This window comes from Vicia villosa, linkage group LG1 (assembly GCF_029867415.1).
Source record: "Vicia villosa cultivar HV-30 ecotype Madison, WI linkage group LG1, Vvil1.0, whole genome shotgun sequence".
Classification (NCBI taxonomy): domain Eukaryota; kingdom Viridiplantae; phylum Streptophyta; class Magnoliopsida; order Fabales; family Fabaceae; genus Vicia; species Vicia villosa.
Window position 1 is genome coordinate 41,457,090 of NC_081180.1, and position 19,452 is coordinate 41,476,541.

Here is a 19,452-nt window from a genome sequence, read left to right on the forward strand (position 1 = left end):
CCCTCTATATAAATTAAAAGCACGTTATTCTCAAGTACACAATTTCAAATTCAAACTTCATTCATTCATATCATTGACTGCACCAAAAGTTTAAGTCCGTCATTGCACATCGTAACCACCGTTCTCCGATCAATTCTATTCAATTATGAAACAATACCTATATCTTTTTTATATCAAGCTATTAAATAAAAATTTATTAGTCTGTTTATTTTTTCATTTTTTTTAAAATTTATTTTCTTTCTTCTATCTTTTATTTTTTTAACCAAACAAAGTATAAAGAATGTAAGAGTGGAGTTGTCTCTGATTTATTTATTTTTCTTTGAAAGTTTCTTTTATTTTCCTCCGGTACTAAAAGTTTCTTTTATTCAAATAAAAAGTATTTGAACTATTAAATTTAAATTATTAGAATCTAAATTTTGATATTTGATTTATTATTTTTATAATATATATTTTTTAAATTGTAAATTTAAATATCAACAACTTTTTCACAATAATAATTCTTTGGTTGGGTAGCTTGTCGCCTTCTTATTAGAGGTGGTATTACTTTGTCTCTTGTAATCAAGTCCCTTAGAACTTTGATTCTTTTTAATACAACTTGCTTAAAATATATATATATATATAAATAAATGTCCTCAGCAAACCCATCCATTAATTTTCATCATATTAGTTTTATCACCAACTTGTGTCACATAAAGTGCATTTTTTTCAATCAAAAGTAAATATAGATAAAAAACAACAAAATAATTAAACTGTTATTCTAACGTTTCCTAGAGCATCAACAAGCATACATTGGGCAACGTTTTGGCATAAGAAGGCTTGATACACCAATTTCTTTTCAACTAGTTTCAAAGCAAGTTCCATCTGATATGGTTATATAAAGTAACCATCAACTTTGAATCTTAGACAAGTGCTTCCACCCTTTTATGTGAGAGGCCATGTACTCCTCACTTGGTAGCATAATATTACAAACTTTACATATTATTTTCGAATTAACCATCCTAAATGGTTCACAGAGGTTCTTTTCCAGGGTAGGTTGCTTTTTTGCTTGGGTGGGTTGCTTCTTTGCTTTCAATGCCTCAATAGTATTCATGTGTTTCCTTCCACTAAGATGCGAATTTAAGGTTGTCTCGCTCGATGTTGTTACCAAACATAACGCACAAGCCCACTCTTTCTGCACTTCCTTCTGTGTAGAAGTAGAACTCTGAGAAACCTCTCCACCAGCTGTGTCTCTCTCCAATGTTCCTTTGGTTTCTATTATGGCAAACGATGCCTTTTGACTTGCCGTAGTAGCACTGGTTCTCTAGCACCAACAATACCAATGATAACAACAAAAATCATGATCACCATATTCACACAATTTGTATATATAGTTGTAAGCCTAAACCTTCACAGTGGCCTCTTAGCATGCAACAAGTCTAAAATTTTAATTAGTGTTGCCCCTTGCACAAGTTTGTATTCCACTATATCTTCACTTGATTCAAAGATGAGACTTATTGATCTAATGATAGAACAAACTTGTGCATGTTACAACACATGTTTCACTTGTGTACCATAAAATGTCTATGATCGAATCCTTACTTGCTTGGTTGCAGGAATTTCTTTTGCAATAGCGTCCAAATCTTTGATTTCTGTCTGTTCTGGTTGGAGTCTTTTTCCATTTGTCTGCACAAGAAGCTTCCCTCGGTAAATACTCTAAATAAATGTCACGAGACCGAGACAGGTACAATTGATTCACACAAGAACTATATTAATTTCACAACACTTAACATTAAAACATTACCTTTAGTGTTTCTTTACTCTCGGTAGCAGTGATTTCATTTGTGGCTTCTGCATAGTTTAGCTTCTGCAACGTAGGTAGCTTCTTTGCTATAAAAGTTTTAATAGCAGCCCTGTGTTTCCTTCCACTTAGGTGTGAATTCAAGGTTATCTCGTTCGATGTTGTCACCGAACATAAAGCACAATTCCACTCTTTCTGCACTTCCTTCTGCGTAGAAGTAGAACTCTGAGGAACTTCTCCACCAGCTATGTTATTCTCGGTGGTTACTTTGTTTTCTACTGTGGCTGTTGATGCATTTTGACTTGGCACAGTTTCAGATATAACAGAAATATCCTGCATTGAGATAAAGTACTTCATGCTAACCGATATAATATAATTGGAAAAATCAACTTGTAGGTCTATCAAGCCTCAACTCTAAAGTTTTATAATTTGTATCCAAAAAAATTCTATTTTGATCTAAATGTGAAGAAAGCCTTACTCGCTGGTTTGCAGGAATTTCTTTTTTAACTATAGCCTCCAAATCTTTAATGTTTGTTTCCACTCTTTCTACATTTGTCTGCACAAGAAACTCCTAAGACAAATAGAGTTGAGTTGTACAAAAACTTGTCACAACTCAGTTAACATAAAAAATTTACCTTCGATGTTTCTTTATTATCCGTAGCTAGGATATCATTAGTCCCTTCTATATGAGGTATACACATTGTATTCTTCGTTACGGAAATAAAAAGAATTAATTAGCTAAAACTTTTGATTGCCAATGCAGATATCATAAGCATAACTATATACAAATATCACAACTGGCTCGACATCTAAACTATTTACCTTGCTAACAATGAGTTTCTCTAATGCTTCAGTTCCATTCTCGTTCATATATATCTCTGCGCGCATTAAAAAGTTATCTTTCTCAAATAACCACTTCGTCCGGTAGTTACTTAACCTCCAAGTGACTATTTGCAGTTTCATGGAGAGAATAACGTTATTATAAACATAAGAAGCTCGTCCAAAGTCTGGTATGGTGAGCCAGAATATTATCATTAGCTTGATGTACAACCATAGCTGAAACCTGACATGAAACATGGGAACGAAGTAGTTAAAAACTCCATGAATTGGTTTTAGAAAAGAACAAAAAGGAAGGGAGTCATTTGCAACATTTATTTACATTGAGTGAAGAATTTACCATGGTAGAAGGTTGATAAAAGCATACTCAAAAAGATAAATAAATGAAAGAAGTATCCAATATGAGATCAAATTCTTAGTTTCCGCATAGGAATCAGTCTCAATTGCTTGTATGGAAGCACACCTATCCAAAAACCATAATCACCAAAAAATTCAAAATATGTGAAACAATAATCTAAAAGGAACCAGCTTTTTCAATACAGTAAATACCCATAGCAAGAACTTACATAGGATACAGCAGAGCAACAAGAGGCCTAAAAAAGTGAAGGACATAAAAGAATGGTAGTGTTGATTAATAATGTGACGAAATGTTAAGGCAGATAAGAAAGATGAAGAAAAGAAAGTACCATGCGAAATGATGAAGGAATTTAAAAGCCAATTTGAGAAACCATGAAGAAGCCATAGAGGAAACTAAAGGTGTCAATGGTTGTTTGTTGCATGAGCATAAATAGGACGATGATGTAAAAGGAAAATCAAAAGTCGGTCGTGGTGAGTAAATAAAATAATCAAGTAGTACTAGTTTAGTTGGGAGATGGAAGGAAAGTAAGAAGACGAAGCTACCAACTAGGGAACCAAGTAAGCAAGCTGCACAACCGACATGGAACTATGACATATTCTATGTCAGAGACTTGGTCAAACCAAACTTTTTAAAAAATACAAAATGTGTTATTTGTCTACTAGATACAGTATTGTTTATTTTTATATTTTAAAAACAATTTTTTAAAAATATTTATATAATATTTATTATTTCTTTACTAATATAGTCATTCTCGTCCGTCCGCAAGACCCACGATAAAGTCTCAATGTTAAGCATCGCACGGGAAGACAAGCAGAACAAATGAAACTTCACTCCAGCTGAGGACACAAGATTTTGACCTCGAGCATATTTCGTACTCTTAGATTTGACTGAAAGACAACCCGCACGAGGCGTCATATCACGTAGAGACGGTTTTGATCACTCACATTATATAAAGTCCAACAAACATCATTTCACGTATTTTTTTCATTCACACTCATACCACTTTTACACTCATTCACTAACATAGGCGTTGGACTGCTAACCTTGCATGTCCACCCCCGCTCGGCAGTACTAGAAGCTCAACGTGTGGATAATAATGATGGTTATCTCAACTCAGACATCAGTCATGATGTGTCACCATAAATTGTAACTACATTTCAACTGCCAAAATCTGCTGAGCAATGTATCCCTCCAGCCTCTATATTAAGATATTGGGCGTATCTTCACATATTGACCATTTACTAGAGATACATGTTCATGATCAACATCTCTCAGCTCTCGTGTCTTTGTCTAAATCATGGGGTATTGACTTCACCAATGCACATCCAATGCTCTCCTGAGCTAAGACATGTTATTATAGACCCAAGGCATATGTGACTCACATTGAGCCTACTTCTATCAAGCATTCTCTAGCTAGTCCATAAAATTTTTTGGTTATGCAACAAGAATACAATGCCTTGCTAAGCAATAAAACTTGGACTCTCACCACTTTACATAGCTATAGAAAAGTTGTTGGCTGCGGATAAGTTTTTAGAATAAAAGAAAATCTTGTGACCATTATCTATTCATATACTCTCCTCACAGGACCACTATGTATCGGGTGTAGTTACCGTGCATAGATAAAAATTTATACACCGTGCATAGATTATTATAGACCCTTGGATCATTGGATTAAATTCTAGACATCAATTATTATCACACAATACTCAATACTCACCACTCAATACTCTTTACTCAATACTGGATTAAAAAAATGATTCAATGGCTTATGTAGGCTTATGCATGGTGCATAAGGAAAATCCTTATGCATATTAGCCAAAGCCCTATGTATCTATGTAGATGACATTTCAATTTTCATCTTCCAAGCTTGTTCATGAACTCACTAACAAACTTTATCTCAAGTTTTCCTTGAAGAAGCTGGGAAGACCAGAATATTTCATGAGGTCAAGTATCATGCTCAGGGCTTCATCCTCTTGTCTCCAACTAAGTATGTCAAAGATATACTTGCAAGAGCCAAGATGATAGATGTCAATAGAGTTCCTACACCAATGCTTAGAAACATCAAACTCAGTAAGCATGGTACATATGTTTTCTATGATCTTCATCGTTATAGGTCCATTATTGGTGCCTTAAAATATGTGACACTAACCAGGCTTGATATAGCATTTAATCAATGTGAGCAAAGCTTGTAAGTTATAACTTTTTCACTCTCTTCACACTTATCAGTTGTTGGAAGAATCCTCAGATTCATCAGTGGCCTAGTCAACTTTTGTCTGTCTCTTCTTCCCTTTAATGCTCACAACAAGTTCCCTCTTATAACCTATAATGACAGTGGTCTTAATTTGATTTCATGGATCTCTAAGAAACAATCTCTAGTTGTAAGATCAAGTGCATAGGCCAAGTTAGTTAGTTTTGATGGTTAGAAGTTGGGTAGAATTCTGTTACAACACAATCAACTATCAAGACAGCTCTATATATTTTCTATGACTAAGTTTTAATGAATGAATGAATAAGATACTTATTGAAAGGTTTCTTAAAACACAAGAGAATGATGCTTACTTGCACCAAAGAACAAGTACACGAAATGATAGGAACATGTTGACTACTTAAAACATTACTAACATGTAGATAATAGTAATACTCAACACAATAACTATTTTCCAATTAAAAATCAGCAGTGTTTTGGTACAACTGATATGAGTTAATAAGATTTGCTACACAAATTTCCTTTCAACTCTGAAGATTAGACATGTGCTTCCACCCTTTTATGTGAGATACCACACAGTCGTCACTTGGAAGCATAACATTACACGCTTTACATATTATTTTGGAATTAACAATCCTTATTGGTTCTGTCAGCTTCTTCGGCAGACTAGATGGCATCTTCAATTTCAAAGCTTCTTCACAAGCAGCCCTGTGTTTCTTCCCCTTAAGGTGGGAATTCAGGGTTTTCTCGCAGGTAACTTTAACCAAGCATAAAGCACATGTCCACTCTCTCTGCACTTCCTTCTCTATGCAAATCAAACTCTGAACCGCCTCTCCACCAGCTATCCCACTTTCTGCTGTTCTTTTGGTTTCTACTATGACTGGTGACGCTTTTTGACTTGCCACAATATTAGCATATGTTATCTAACACCAACAACAACCACAACAAAAATCATATGAATATGGCCAAAATTGGGATATTTGTACTTTGAGTGAATATGAATGAAGCCTTACTTGTTTGGCTGCAGGAATTTCTGTTTTCTCAGTAGCCTCCAAATCTTTGATGTCTTTGTTCTCTGTCTGTATTTGTTCGTTTGCCTGCACAGAAGTTTCTTTTTTCTCAACAGCCTCCAAATATTTGATGTCTTTGTTCTCTGTCTGTATTTCTCCATTTGTCTGCACAAGAATTTCTTTTTTCTCAATAGCCTCCAAATCTTTGATGTCTTTCTGCTCAATTTGAACTCTTTCTCCATTTGTCTGCACAAGATCAAACTCTTTCATGAGAGTACTCTAAATAAATTTCACTATGAGTTTGTAATCCCAGCTTAGATTTACCTTGCTAGTAATGAGTTTCTCTAAGGCTTCAGTTCCATTCTCTTTCACATACCTCTCTCCATGCACTAAAAAGTTATCACTCTCAGGAAAACACTTCCTCCAGCATGTGACTATTTGAGGTTTCATCGAGCGAATAAGGCTATTATAAACATAATAAGCTCGTCCAAAGTCTGGCGTCACGAGCCAGAAAATGATCATTAGCTTAATGTACTGCCAGAGGTGAAACCTGATATGAAACATGGAAATGGAGTAGTTAAATCAACTCCATGAAATGGTTGAAAAAACATTCAAAAAGGAGTCATTTGCAACATTTATGTACATTGAGTAAAGAATTTACCAAAGAAGAAGCTTGATAAAAGCATACTCGAAGAGATATATTAACGAAAGAAGTATCCAATATGAGATTAAATTCTTAGTTTCTGCATTGGAATCAGTCTCGATTGCTTGAATGGAAGCACACCTATCAAAATAACCACAAAAAACAAAAGGAGCATTATACAAAACAAAAGGATGTGAAACAATAATCTTAATATAGAAATTTTTTTAGTACATGAAACATACAGAACAAGAACTTACATAGGAAACACCAGAGCAAAAAGAGGCCTATAAAATAGAAGGAAATAAAACAAGGGTAATATTGATTAGCATGCATATATGGAAGGATGAAAAAGAACAAAACAGTTCATTGCATTTGCATTTGCATACCATGCTATATGATGAAGGCATTTGAAAGCAAGTTTGATAAACCATGAAGAAGCCATATCCCTACCCGGAAGCAAATCTGACTCAAGCTTCCATAATGCATGAGCATAAGTACCGAGGCTAGGGAGATAGTAAAAAGAGGAAGAAGAAACGATGAAGAAGTAATGACATGTAAAAGGAAGAGTAAAAGTCGGTCTTTGGAAATAACACTGTATTTCTACTCTCTAGACTTATTAATAGGTACAGATTCGATTTTATCTAAAAAAAAAATCTTATTAGCTTTTTTATTTTGTAAGGTGAGTGTATACTGTATAGTCTCAATGCCAATTTAGTGTGATAATTATTTAAGTAAAAAATATTGAGTTAATATTCATTTTGTCCTGCCATATAAATGGAGTTTTGAAAAATATTTATAATTTTTTTTAATTAACTCATGCAATATAAAGATTCTCCTATTTTTTTTCTCAAAAAGTTTAATCATAACATGACAGAGGGTTTTCGAAAATCAATAATTTTGACAGGGGAATTTTTCAAATAGTAAGTTGCAAAATAGATATAAATCCTTAAAAACAGGGAGAATTACTTGAAATTTTAATAGGTTATTGATGGATAAATTTTTTGAGTGGAAAAAATAGAAAAATCTTCCTATATAAGGGGATAAATTAAAACTTTTTTTACAAAGGGCTTTTTCTAAACTCAAACATTTATATAACTCAAAAATTAAAATGGAAAAATGGATATTAACTCAAAAATATTCTAGTAAGTAGTATTTCTTAAGAGATTATTTTATATAACAATGTAAAAGTATTTTAGAACTGCATCTAATCAAATCTAATTTGGATGCTATCCTTTCCCTATCATTTTGGTTTCATAAGGCTATATTTTGATATTTTAAAATAAAAATAGCAAAATGGAACAAATTGGATTAGAGATCCAATTCTGTTATTTAAATATTTTAAAATAGAGCAATTTTTTTCTGCCCAAAATGAAAGGTAAAAACGTAGTAGTAAGGGAAAAAAATGAATGAAATAGATACCACTCAATCGATTTAGAAAGTTTTGAAGATAACTCTTTGTTTAAGAAAAATTAAGGGTGGGATGTCTACTAACACTTACTCACGGTTTGATCTCAAAGTTATATATTGTCATTCGTGAGGAGAATTATGATTTTATGTCTTGCTCAATTGTGTCTCATTCTAGACTATGTTATTGTTCATCTCTTTATTAGATAACTCGTTCATTGTGCTTGTTCAATCATGTGGTCTATGTGTTTGCACTTTTTTTTCATATATTTTTCCCGCCTTTTTTATAATGCCAGAGGAGAAGAAGTATATTCTTAAGGGGTGTTGAGTATACTCTCTATATTTGTCAGGGAAAGTTTAACTACTCCAATTTATCACTCATGTTTCTTTGTTTGTCCACATCTTTGAGATATGCATTGTAATCATAAAATTGGGGAAAAAAACATGGATCTATGTGCTTCTAAGTATTGCAGCTAATGATGTCTTGATACTTTGAGTGATCATAATTGTTTTGGTGATGACTCCGATGTTCGGTGGAATCATGATGGTTGATTCCATGCTTGATCAAGTTGATCTTTAGTAGTATTTTTCCAACCGTCTCTAATGTTATTGCTCGTCTTGAAGTTTTTTCAAGTCTCGGGAGAAGATTCAAAGTTAAATTGAAGTGTTAAATTCAAAGATAATGTAGCAATGAATTTAAAGCTTCAAAGTTCTGAAAGAGAGAAAGTGTAAAATCTCATCAGGTCAATCGTGCACTTAACGGAGTGTCTGAGAAATTAGAGTATTGTGAAAATGTTAGAGTAACTAATAAGTTGCCAAGGAATATCTCATTTTATAAAAATTACCAGAAAATGTTTAATGCAATAACTATTTGGCTATTAGCTCAAATAGTGATGTATGTAAATCACAAACTAATAAGAATAGGATAAAAGTGGAGAATCAACACACGTAAAATTATTCACTCGGTTCATTCCAAATTGATTTACTTTGAGGAGAGAATAACTTTCTAATTCAATATCAATCAAGAGTCTTAACATGAGATTACAAACAAGTTATAAGAAATTATCTCAACAAGTTTGCAAGAAAACTTCCTAATTTTCACCAATTTATGATTAAATATATCTTATTCTCAATTCATGAATCACTCAATTCGTAGATGTTTGAAAGTGTTTCCAACCCTTAAGTTTCAACATAAAATCATTGAAACACTTAGAATATGAAACCCTGAGAAACTCTCTCTCTCTCTCTCTCTCTCTCTATATATATATATATATATATATATATATATATATATATATATATATATATATATATATATATATATATATATATATATATATATATATATATCGAATCACCTCTTTGAAAAAAAGACATAAAACAATAGAAGTATGTCATAGGTTTCGAGACACTTGACTCACATAAGTGTAATCGCATCACATTTTTACGAGAAAACTTGATCTTCCTCACGCTTCACCTCACCCGCCTTACGAATAAAGCATCATCGAATTTCTTGAATTGTAATTATTCACCAACCTCACAATCTCAACTCTCACAAATGAGGCAAACTTAAATATTGAATTTGTTGTGATTTCAAGACATATTTCATAATATTGAATGTTTTATTTGTCAAAAAGTATTGGAGTGCATTGTATTCCTACGCGGGTAAGGGATAACCAAAGGCCTTAGTAATTAATGGTGTTGTATGGCTTGCTCACAATGGTGAGTAACCCTATAAGGCGGTGTTTTGGTAATGAAAAGGACAAGCTCGTGTGAGGTGAGAACCATTGTATTTATGCATAATGTGAGTATGTTATAACTTGTCCCTCTACCTTCGAGGGATAAAATATTTATAAAGGCTTTTGAGCCTATAGATTAGGAAACCCTGAGAGGTGGAAACCACTTCCTCATTACTAGAAGAAACTGTTGACTGCTTATTTTTTAGTTGGTAATGGTATGAATCTACACACATATATAGGGAATAGATAAATAGTGTTAACCAAGTCAGCCGTTAATGCGAGCTCCTTATGCCACCTAAAGGTCGCGCCCAAAGCAACGCCTCCTTAGGCGGGTGCGTTGAATGATACATGCAACCCTATTTTGGGGCTTTTAAAAATATATCACTACACAGTTCCACAAGAATAAGGACTTGTAAAGGGCGAAGTGTTTTTAAACTATCCCTTAAAAATATAACAAAAAAGATGATCAACCGACTCCACATGTCCCTCACTCACACACTCCGCACTAACGGACCCAGACACAATATGTCGTCTTAGAAGGTTCTGCCTAATTGACAACCTGAAGAAATTGTCCCTTCAAGTAGCTTATACTCCCAATCATATATTATTGCTTAAAAAAAATTAACCATAAAAACTTAATTTTATTTTATGTTTTTTACATTTTTTCTTTCTAGGGCTTTGTTTATATTCATCAAAACAAATTATTTCTATTGAAGTATAAATGATATTGCAAATATTGATGAGTTTCCAGATTTATACTTGGCTTCTAACTTGAAAGGGGTGTCGGTGGCGGCAATGGGAGGGTGTTTTGAAGGGAGGTGGAGGTGGAGTGATTTTGACACTCCCGTGGCTTTGGAGACGGAAATGGGGCTTACGGAGGGGATTACCCGTTTGAAGGAGAAATTGTCCGATTTTGGGGGTGTCTGAGGGAAGGGAGGGATGATGTCTCTTGGCATTTTGGTACCGATGAGGTTTTTTTGGTAGCATCTTGTTACGCTTTTTTTGGCATTGCATTCATTCCGTGCGGACCTCCAAACAATTTTGATGAGGCTTTTGGGGTTGTGTGGAAGGCGGAGGTATCGTTCAAAATTAATGCTTTCGGTTGGAGGCTTCTTCTTGATAGGCTTCCAACAAAGGACCTTTTGGTGTATAAAGGTATATCTTTTTCTTTAGATAAATTAAAGTTTATTTTTTGTGGATATGAGATAGAGAGTAGAAATCATTCTTTTTTTGGTTGTCAAGTGGTAAAGAATTTGTGGAAAGAAATAGCTCTTTGGGTGGGTAAAGAGGGGACTTTAGAGGATGGTTGTTTGTCAAGTTTTATGGATTGACATGGTTTCTTCCAGAAAAAAATGTCACTTTTGACAAGACGGAAGTGGTGTGGCTAGCTACAACTTGGAATTTATGGTTGGCAAGGAACGGGGTTTGTTTCTGGGGGAAGGTTGGAACTTTTATGATACGGTTTGGAATATAAAATATACCGTTTGGAGATGGTCTTTTTGTGGGAAAATTGTTTACCCCAATTATTCGATTTATGAGTTTATTAAAGATCCGCTTCTTTTTCTCTCGTAAGATTAATTGGTTGTAATTTTCTCAATTTTTTTTGAATTTTTCCCGTATCATTGTATAATCGGATTGGAGAACCCTTAATTCTCTCTATTAATATATCTTGCTTAAAAAAAAAACTATTGAGACATAACATTAAGGTCAATAGATACCTCTTGAAGCACAAAATATCGAAGGAAATGAAGTTGAAGATGAAGAATTTGAGACATGAAAGATGCAACACTTACACTCAATCACTCATTTGAAAATATCATAAAACAACAACAAGAACAAAACACATACATAAACCATAAGATACCTACAAGAAATACATTGCTTTTTATTTAATTATAATAATGGTTGCATGCATAACTCAAGAGCTTGAAACCAACTCCACAAGTTTCTTGAAATCCTTGACTGCAAGCCCTTTTGGTCCATCAGCTTCTTCAAGAATCTTCTTCATCTTCAAAGCATTTTCTTTGAACCTCTTCCCCTCTTCCTCCACAAGAAGCAAATTCAAACCTTTAAGCAAACCATTTTTGCTAAAAACCCTACCTTCAATTATGACACCAACCTCCCAAACATCCACAGCCAACCTTGCATTTATCCCTTGATCTGCAAAATAAGGCCTAAATATCATAGGCACACCATTTGACATTCCCTCAAGCATAGAGTTACAACCACCTTGACTCACAAATGCACCAACACTACCATGCCCTAGAATTCTACTTTGAGGCACCCAACTCAAAACCTTGCTACGTGTCTTTGTCCTTTCAAGAAACCCATTTGGTAACTGACTCCTCAGATTCTCTTTCAATGACCATATAAATGGATATCCACTTTCTTCTAATGCCTCTGCAATTGCCACAATCTCATGTTTTGGCGGTTCTATCACAGTTGTGCCAAAACTAAGAAACACAACTTTCAATGATTTTGCTTTCTGCACCTCCAAAAAGGAAATGCACCCACTTTCATCTATCTCATCATTTTGTATTTTTGGTTTCAAATTAAAAAGTGGAACATAAAGCATTAGTTCTAACTTAGTTCTAATATCTTGAACAAAAAGTGGTAAATCTAGCTCTTCAAAGAAACTCACAATTACTGCTTTAGCTTGAGGTAGAATTGTAGAAAGTGAATCAAGTGCTTTTGTAAGCGCAGTTTCTTTCTCAGTATCAGTTATGAGAGGATCATGTGGTAAATCTTCAACATGTAGCACTGATAAACCAGGAAGAAAATCCAATGTTTTGTTTCCATCATTCACAGTGCAATGTTCACGTATTTTTTTACCATGAAAATGAACAGATAGTGAGCATGACATTGGAATCCAAACTGGAATCCATGGAACATTCAATGTTTTAGCAAGATCGAAAGTTGGTGTTACAAAAGCATCTGCTATGATGCAAGTGATTGGTATCTTAGTTTCTGAAACTGCTAAGTCTACACCCTTTTGAAAATTCTCTTGTCCAGTTTGGAGGTAGAGATTGACTTCACTACCATGAAGTAGTTCATGATTCTCCGGGATTCCATCGTTCACATTGTAGTGTTTGATGTTGATTGGTGTTTTGGTTTTCGAGAAGAGTGTTTGGTTGTTTTTTGCAGTGCCAATGAATGAGAAGTAACAGTTTGGAAGTTGGTGAGCAAGTTTGATGGTAAGGTTTAGGACAGGTAAAGGGTGGCTGCTAAAGGGGAAAGAAAACACTGCAATGTGTTTGTTTTCATTGATATTTGACATGGTTGATGAAAGTGTATGAGAAAGCTAGAGGGAAAGTGTATGGTTTCTTTTGGAATGAATGAAGGGATTTTATGGTGAAATTATATGAACTGCATGTGCATGTGATGTTAATTAATGATCGGAAAGTGTGGCAACCATCCTTTTCAGAAAATGTAAATGCTGTATAGTTGCTTGTACTTGTGAATTCCAATTCTAAGCCAACCACCATTCTTACATATTGGTTAATTAATGGAAGTGCTATGATATACTATACTCCTATCCTATATAACCATGTTTTAATATTCTTAACCATTCTCACATATTGGCAATAATTAGTGGCAAGTGCTATATATATGTACTATTCCACCAAAATCAGGAATAACCCAAGGGAAAAGAATAAGCCAACCGTGAGTCTTGTAAGAATGACAATTGGGTGGATATACAATTATCAATTATTTTGAAAGTGGCGTATCATCTATGAAGGCAAGCCCCTACAAAGTCTTGTTGTCATGGTACAATGTCATTGAAAGTGGCATATAACCTATCAACTATGAAGGCAAACCACTACGGAGTCTTGTTTTCATGGCACAGTATCATTGAAAGTGATATATGATATCAAGGCAAGCCTATGAAGGGTAACTATAAAGACCCAGAGGGTGTAAGTAGTACAACAACCCAGTCACAAGTATAGTTGTCAAATGGGCCAAACATATAAATGGATTCAAGTGGATCGGCCCAATTATTTAATGGATAAAAAAGACAATTTTTTTACACTTCAATGGGATGAAAACCCTTGCTTTAAATCCTAAAATACTCCTAAATTTTGGAGATGCATCTTCGAAGGCTTCAATTTTTACATTTTCAATAATTTTGGAGATGTATCTCCGAAATCACTTATGGATCAGTTTCGGAGATGCATCTCCGAAATATGCTATGAGTTTTTTATTTTTTTTCAAAACAATGATTAATCTCATTTTTTACATTAATCGACAAAATATAACACGTAAATTAGAATAAAATACCAATATTATAAATACGAAAATATTTGTACGGGTAAGTGCTCGGTTGTACCTTTTTGTTCCTTGACTTACTTTGGCATCGGAGTGTCTTGCAGGTACAATTTCCCCCCGAAGATCAAAGCCTATTATTGTTGGCCACCTGTTCAACCGGAAAGAACAGATATGAATATCCGAAAAAATCCTTTCCAAAAAAATTGAGATATTGGTTAATTCGGATATACATATACATATCCGAAGTATTTCAAAAAAAAATTATTTTATTTTTAAAAAATATTTATTTATCATATAATTAGAGAAAATTATTATTAATAAAGAATAACTTAAATACAAATTGTTATAAATAAGAAATAAAAATATTAAATAAAATTTTAATTTTGTAATAATTTATTTGTCATAAATTTTTTTAAAATATTAAATTAATTATTTTTTAAATGACTACAACATTATATATTTGGTGTGTTTCGATTAAACTTGAATTCTCTTGTATTAAGAGTGCAATGAAGAACCCTTTAATTAATAAAAATAATATTAGAGTAATGTTGTTAATTAATGAAATTATAATGTTTAAAATATTCTTTTACAAGCATTATAATTTTTATCACATATTAACTTTTTTCTTTAATTAATTTCATATGAGAATATTGTGTTGATTTAAATAGTTAATTAATTATATATCTTGATAAAAATGGTATATATTTAATTTTATATCTTGATTAAAATGGCATATATTTAATTATATATTTTGATTAATACAATTAATTATACTATTAATATAATTGATTTATTTTATTTTAATTTTTTTTGACAAATATTAAGTTTTTTCGGATATGCATGTCTAAAAAATCCCAAGACCAAAAATTAGATTATTTCGGATGTGTAACTCCGAAGTCACCCCTTTCTAAAAAAAAGTGTACTTGGATGTGCATATCCTAAACACATTTTTTTCTATAAAAAAAAAAGGTGACTTCGGATATGCACTTTCAAAATATAGCGGTATTTTGGAGATTTCACCGTGGATCCGTGAATATGTATATGGGTGCATAAAGAAATTCTCAAAATGAGTCAGGTTCATTTCCTAATAAGTCATTCGGCCCAATGAGCTATTTCGGACCATATTTTAATATTATAGTTTTAATTTTATAAAAATAGACATAATGGACAAAATCTATGTAGCATAAGTAACGACTAAATCATAAACCTAATTAAATTATTCATCAAATCAATATATATATATCAAAATATATATATATCAAAATATATATATATATATATATATATATATATATATAGAGAGAGAGAGAGAAACTGAATATTATCTTTAATATTCATCAAATTTTATCTTCTATAATTATTTCTTTAATCACATCATCTTAAAAACATATATTCATCATTTTTAACTTTTTTTTATCACTTGAAAACACACTTATGCAATAATATCTAAGCTCAATCTTTTTTCTCCAAAATTAACTAAAATTATTTTATAATTTTTTTAATGAGCCAGTCTGAAGCCCGTTTGGTTGGCTTAGCCTGACCCACGAAAAACATAGACCCGATGGGCTGAGCAAAAAAGATAGGATAATGTTTTTCTTAAGATTTTTTGTAGCCCAGCGTGCGCCAAAATATAGAACTTATAGGTTGGCTCGATAAGTCAGACATATTTTGACAAATCTCTTTACAAGATGTCAAAGCCCCCTAAAAACAAGAGAAAAGCATACAACATAAATACAAAAATGAGGGAGTTCCAAAATTAGAAAAATTTATTGTTCAAATAACCCTTTTTCCAAACCTTAATACCAATATACGTATCTTTCCATCATATTTCTAATATACTCAGGTTTCAAACAAAAAAGGCCGATAAGGGAGTAGAGCGCTAAATTTTTATAAATTTTATTTACGTTTCTTATGGATTTTTCTGCAGATTTGACGTTTCTTGTGGATTTATATGCGTAGCATACAAAAATACAACATAATTTTCTATGAATATATCTGCAGTCAAATATACAAGAAACAAAAATTAATTAAAAAAATATAGAGTGTCACACTACTACAAAACCTCAAATATACAAGAAACAAAAATTAATTAAAAATATATAATATATTTACAAAGTATTCATATACACCGTAGCGATAGGTTAAAAATTTTGTGCCCAGTGAGTTGTTTGATTTTTAAACAGTAATTTAATAACGGTTGATCTTAAACACCATAGTAAAAAATGATGTGTAGCACGCTTCAATTCCCAGCTACTACATTATTTTTCAATTTTCAGAGTACAGTAAGCCTGTGTCACCTATCTCCATTATTTGAAAAATAAATTGTAAATAATTTAACAACCTTCCTCTAGGATAAGTCGCTCGACGTGAGAATTGGTTAATGATGTGTCCTTGTTGTGTAACGGCACGACAGAAGTTGCGGGAGAGGTAGACCAGGATCCTTTGAATATTAGGAAACAAATTTTCCATTCTCAAAATGGTTGCTATTTCAAAGGAAGTCTTGGATCCAGGTGTAATGCGACTATAAATATCCCAACATCATGGTTGAGAAGGATAACCTAAGTTGTATAGAAATACACATGCAAAGCTTGTCATCCTCACGTGAGACAACTCTCAACCCCACGACAAACCTTAAAGTGTAACACCCTTCTAACCACAAGGAATATTTGCAATATAATACGAATTAAATCAAAATACCATCACCAACAAGGGTGTCACATTGTCATAAAAACTTCACAAACAATAGTCCTGCTCCGTAACACGGGTTCTCAACATTTATTTAAAACTAAATTTCATTTATCATCGCAACACAAAACTGATTATCTCGCAGCGGAATTCACAATTTAAAACATCTTTAATACTCTTCATAACACTTCAATTAGATCTCATGGTTTATGAGTTATAACTCAAAACATCAAAGGTCTTTGAAAGGTAATTCATCAAAAATGCAATTCAAATTCAAATAGTAAAAAACGAACATAAATGTTCCAAAATGTAACGATGCTGGCCCCGATGTTACGTATCAGATCAAGACTCCCTTCAATCTAAAGAAATGGTCAAAGGAAGCCATAAAACTATTGTCTAACTTCAACAGACTACTTCTGATTACCTAAGCGTTACCCACGTGGAGCCAACCTTTAAATAGAAAGGGTAAGTATATCATAATTATTATATAAGACATAAGAAATAAATATAGTAGTGGTTTACAATTAATCAACAACCACACATATACAGATACAACATATCCTCATGCTTTACATATTTACTCACACCCACACATCATCATTTATTCACAACATCATCGCACTAATCAATCAAAAATCATCATTTAAATCATCATTCACATCACAATTAATCAAACATCATCTATTCACGCAATGTCATAAACAATGCAATGCAACATCAATAGACTCATGTATATGATACCAATACTTCACTGATAACTCAGTCATCGTTCTCCTAAGACCCTCCACCATAAGATCGATTCCTGCATAGAATAAGAGCACATCAACGAAATGCACTCAATCTGCACAATAGGATTAAGTACCGTCATTGGACCAATGGTCATATCAACATCACTGTACCGGAGTCATTCACATCATCACTGGACCAAAGTCCTACAAATGTTATGAATGCATGATGCTCAACGTCATAAATTCAACGACCACGACTAGTCAAAGTGGCATCTTCATTCATGTATTCATCAAAGTCATATCATCATTCAAACACACATACTTCATAAACATCTTGGTCAACTCAACATGTAATCATTAATTATCATGTTATCAATCATCACGATAACATTCATCATAATTAAGTATAGAAATACATAAATTCACAAACTCAAGTTCCATACAAATCGCCCTCTAAACCTACCCAAACATGCATAGTAAATTCTAGAAAATTCTCATAAATTAGAATAAAATATAAGCTTCCTTATTCAGAAATCATTTTCCGAAAATATGAAATTTTATCCCAGGAATCCGCACTAAACGCCCCATATACCGCGCTAAGCACAATACCTACTGACTTGAGCCTCTTTATTTTTAAGAGCGTGTTAAGCGGGCTCTGCAATTCTGCCGAAAGTCCCTGCGCGACCTGCATCATATCATACCCAAACTTTTATCCAAAAAATGATTTTAGTCCTTATTATCCCGCAATTTAAGGTGTATTAACTTATTTCTAACATGGATTAATCATTCTAATCAGAAAAACACACATGTTCATCACACCTCTATCAATTTTCATCAAACCCTAGACCTTCAAATCTATAGAATGGTGGATTTGACTCTAGTTCACATAATCATTCACCAATTCATCAATTAACAATATCACACAACATACAAACAACGTAATTCAAGCAATCATCATGGTATTTCATCAAGATCATTAATTCTTCATAATGTCCCAAACCCAAAACCAACATACAGTTATCAATCCCTTAAGGAAAACATAATAATTAGGATAACCTCCTTACCTTAGATTATTAGCTTGATTGATTCTCCCCTCGCATTTTATGGATGTTGTTCTTCTCCTCTCCTTGCCCTAGCTCTCTCTTCTTTTCCCGTTTTCTCCCAAATTCTACTAATAATGAAAATCCCTCATTTTTCCTCCTTTTACCTAGTTAGACTCAGGATCCTAATTATGAACTTTCTAATATGCTCTTACCAACTCCACCTTATATTATCTCTTTATTTTTATTTTATTATTCAAACTAACACCTCAATGCTAATTAGAACTATATTATTTTATTATTCAAACTAACACCTCAATTTTACTATCTCATAAACATCACACATCACATAATCTCATCGATATATTCACCGTGATTCGTATAATCACATCAAAATATCAAACAATAATTTAAACAGTTAAATCAAAATATCGGGTGTCACATAAAGCATCTGGCAACCCTTAATCATTAAGAACTTCCCTACATTTGTCCTTTTAGCGAGTACAATTTTATAATATATATTTTTATAAATTAAATAAACTCAGCATTTCGCAGGGGTTCGCTATCTCATTGACACGACAAACTGCAACACATATACTTTATCCCATGCTAACACTTCTGCATGTGTATATACTTCGGTAGATGATTATGGCGGTAAAAAGATGAAGAGAAACAAGAGGCCGAAAACACCAATAAAGATTGATTTTTGTTTTATTTTTTATTATTAATATTTGAATAATTATTTTTTAAGAAATTTAT

At 32.9% G+C, this 19,452-nt stretch overlaps 2 protein-coding genes across 2 annotated transcripts; both read right to left on the minus strand.

Annotated features, from left to right (window-relative positions):
- Positions 1-647: 647 nt before the first annotated feature.
- Positions 648-7,423, minus strand: LOC131620438 (uncharacterized). The gene is made up of 16 exons (XM_058891548.1): positions 7,218-7,423; positions 7,089-7,115; positions 6,850-6,972; positions 6,513-6,738; positions 6,192-6,434; positions 5,708-6,101; positions 3,741-3,859; positions 3,301-3,557; positions 3,181-3,207; positions 2,955-3,077; positions 2,600-2,840; positions 2,413-2,484; positions 2,256-2,333; positions 1,781-2,110; positions 1,579-1,662; positions 648-1,300 (listed from the first exon to the last, which is right to left on the minus strand). Exons 1-16 carry the CDS (start codon positions 7,271-7,273, stop codon positions 887-889), a joined length of 2,814 nt encoding a protein of 937 aa, XP_058747531.1. The 5' UTR covers positions 7,274-7,423; the 3' UTR covers positions 648-886.
- A 4,316-nt stretch (positions 7,424-11,739) lies between these two features.
- On the minus strand, positions 11,740-13,312 carry LOC131604844 (anthocyanidin 3-O-glucosyltransferase 7-like). Its single transcript, XM_058877259.1, has one exon. It carries the CDS (start codon positions 13,249-13,251, stop codon positions 11,893-11,895), a length of 1,359 nt encoding a protein of 452 aa, XP_058733242.1. The 5' UTR covers positions 13,252-13,312; the 3' UTR covers positions 11,740-11,892.
- Positions 13,313-19,452: the final 6,140 nt, after the last annotated feature.

Excerpts from the sequence above, each read along its gene's own strand:
- LOC131620438 (XM_058891548.1), bottom strand. The coding sequence starts at position 7,273 with ATGGCTTCTTCATGGTTTATCAAACTTGCTTTCAAATGCCTTCATCAT. Across the intron at positions 6,739-6,849 it reads TTTATCAAGCTTCTTCTTTG|GTTTCACCTCTGGCAGTACA; the intron begins GTAAATTCTTTA and ends GTTTCATATCAG. Across the intron at positions 2,841-2,954 it reads TTTATCAACCTTCTACCATG|GTTTCAGCTATGGTTGTACA; the intron begins GTAAATTCTTCA and ends GTTTCATGTCAG.
- LOC131604844 (XM_058877259.1), bottom strand. The coding sequence starts at position 13,251 with ATGTCAAATATCAATGAAAACAAACACATTGCAGTGTTTTCTTTCCCC.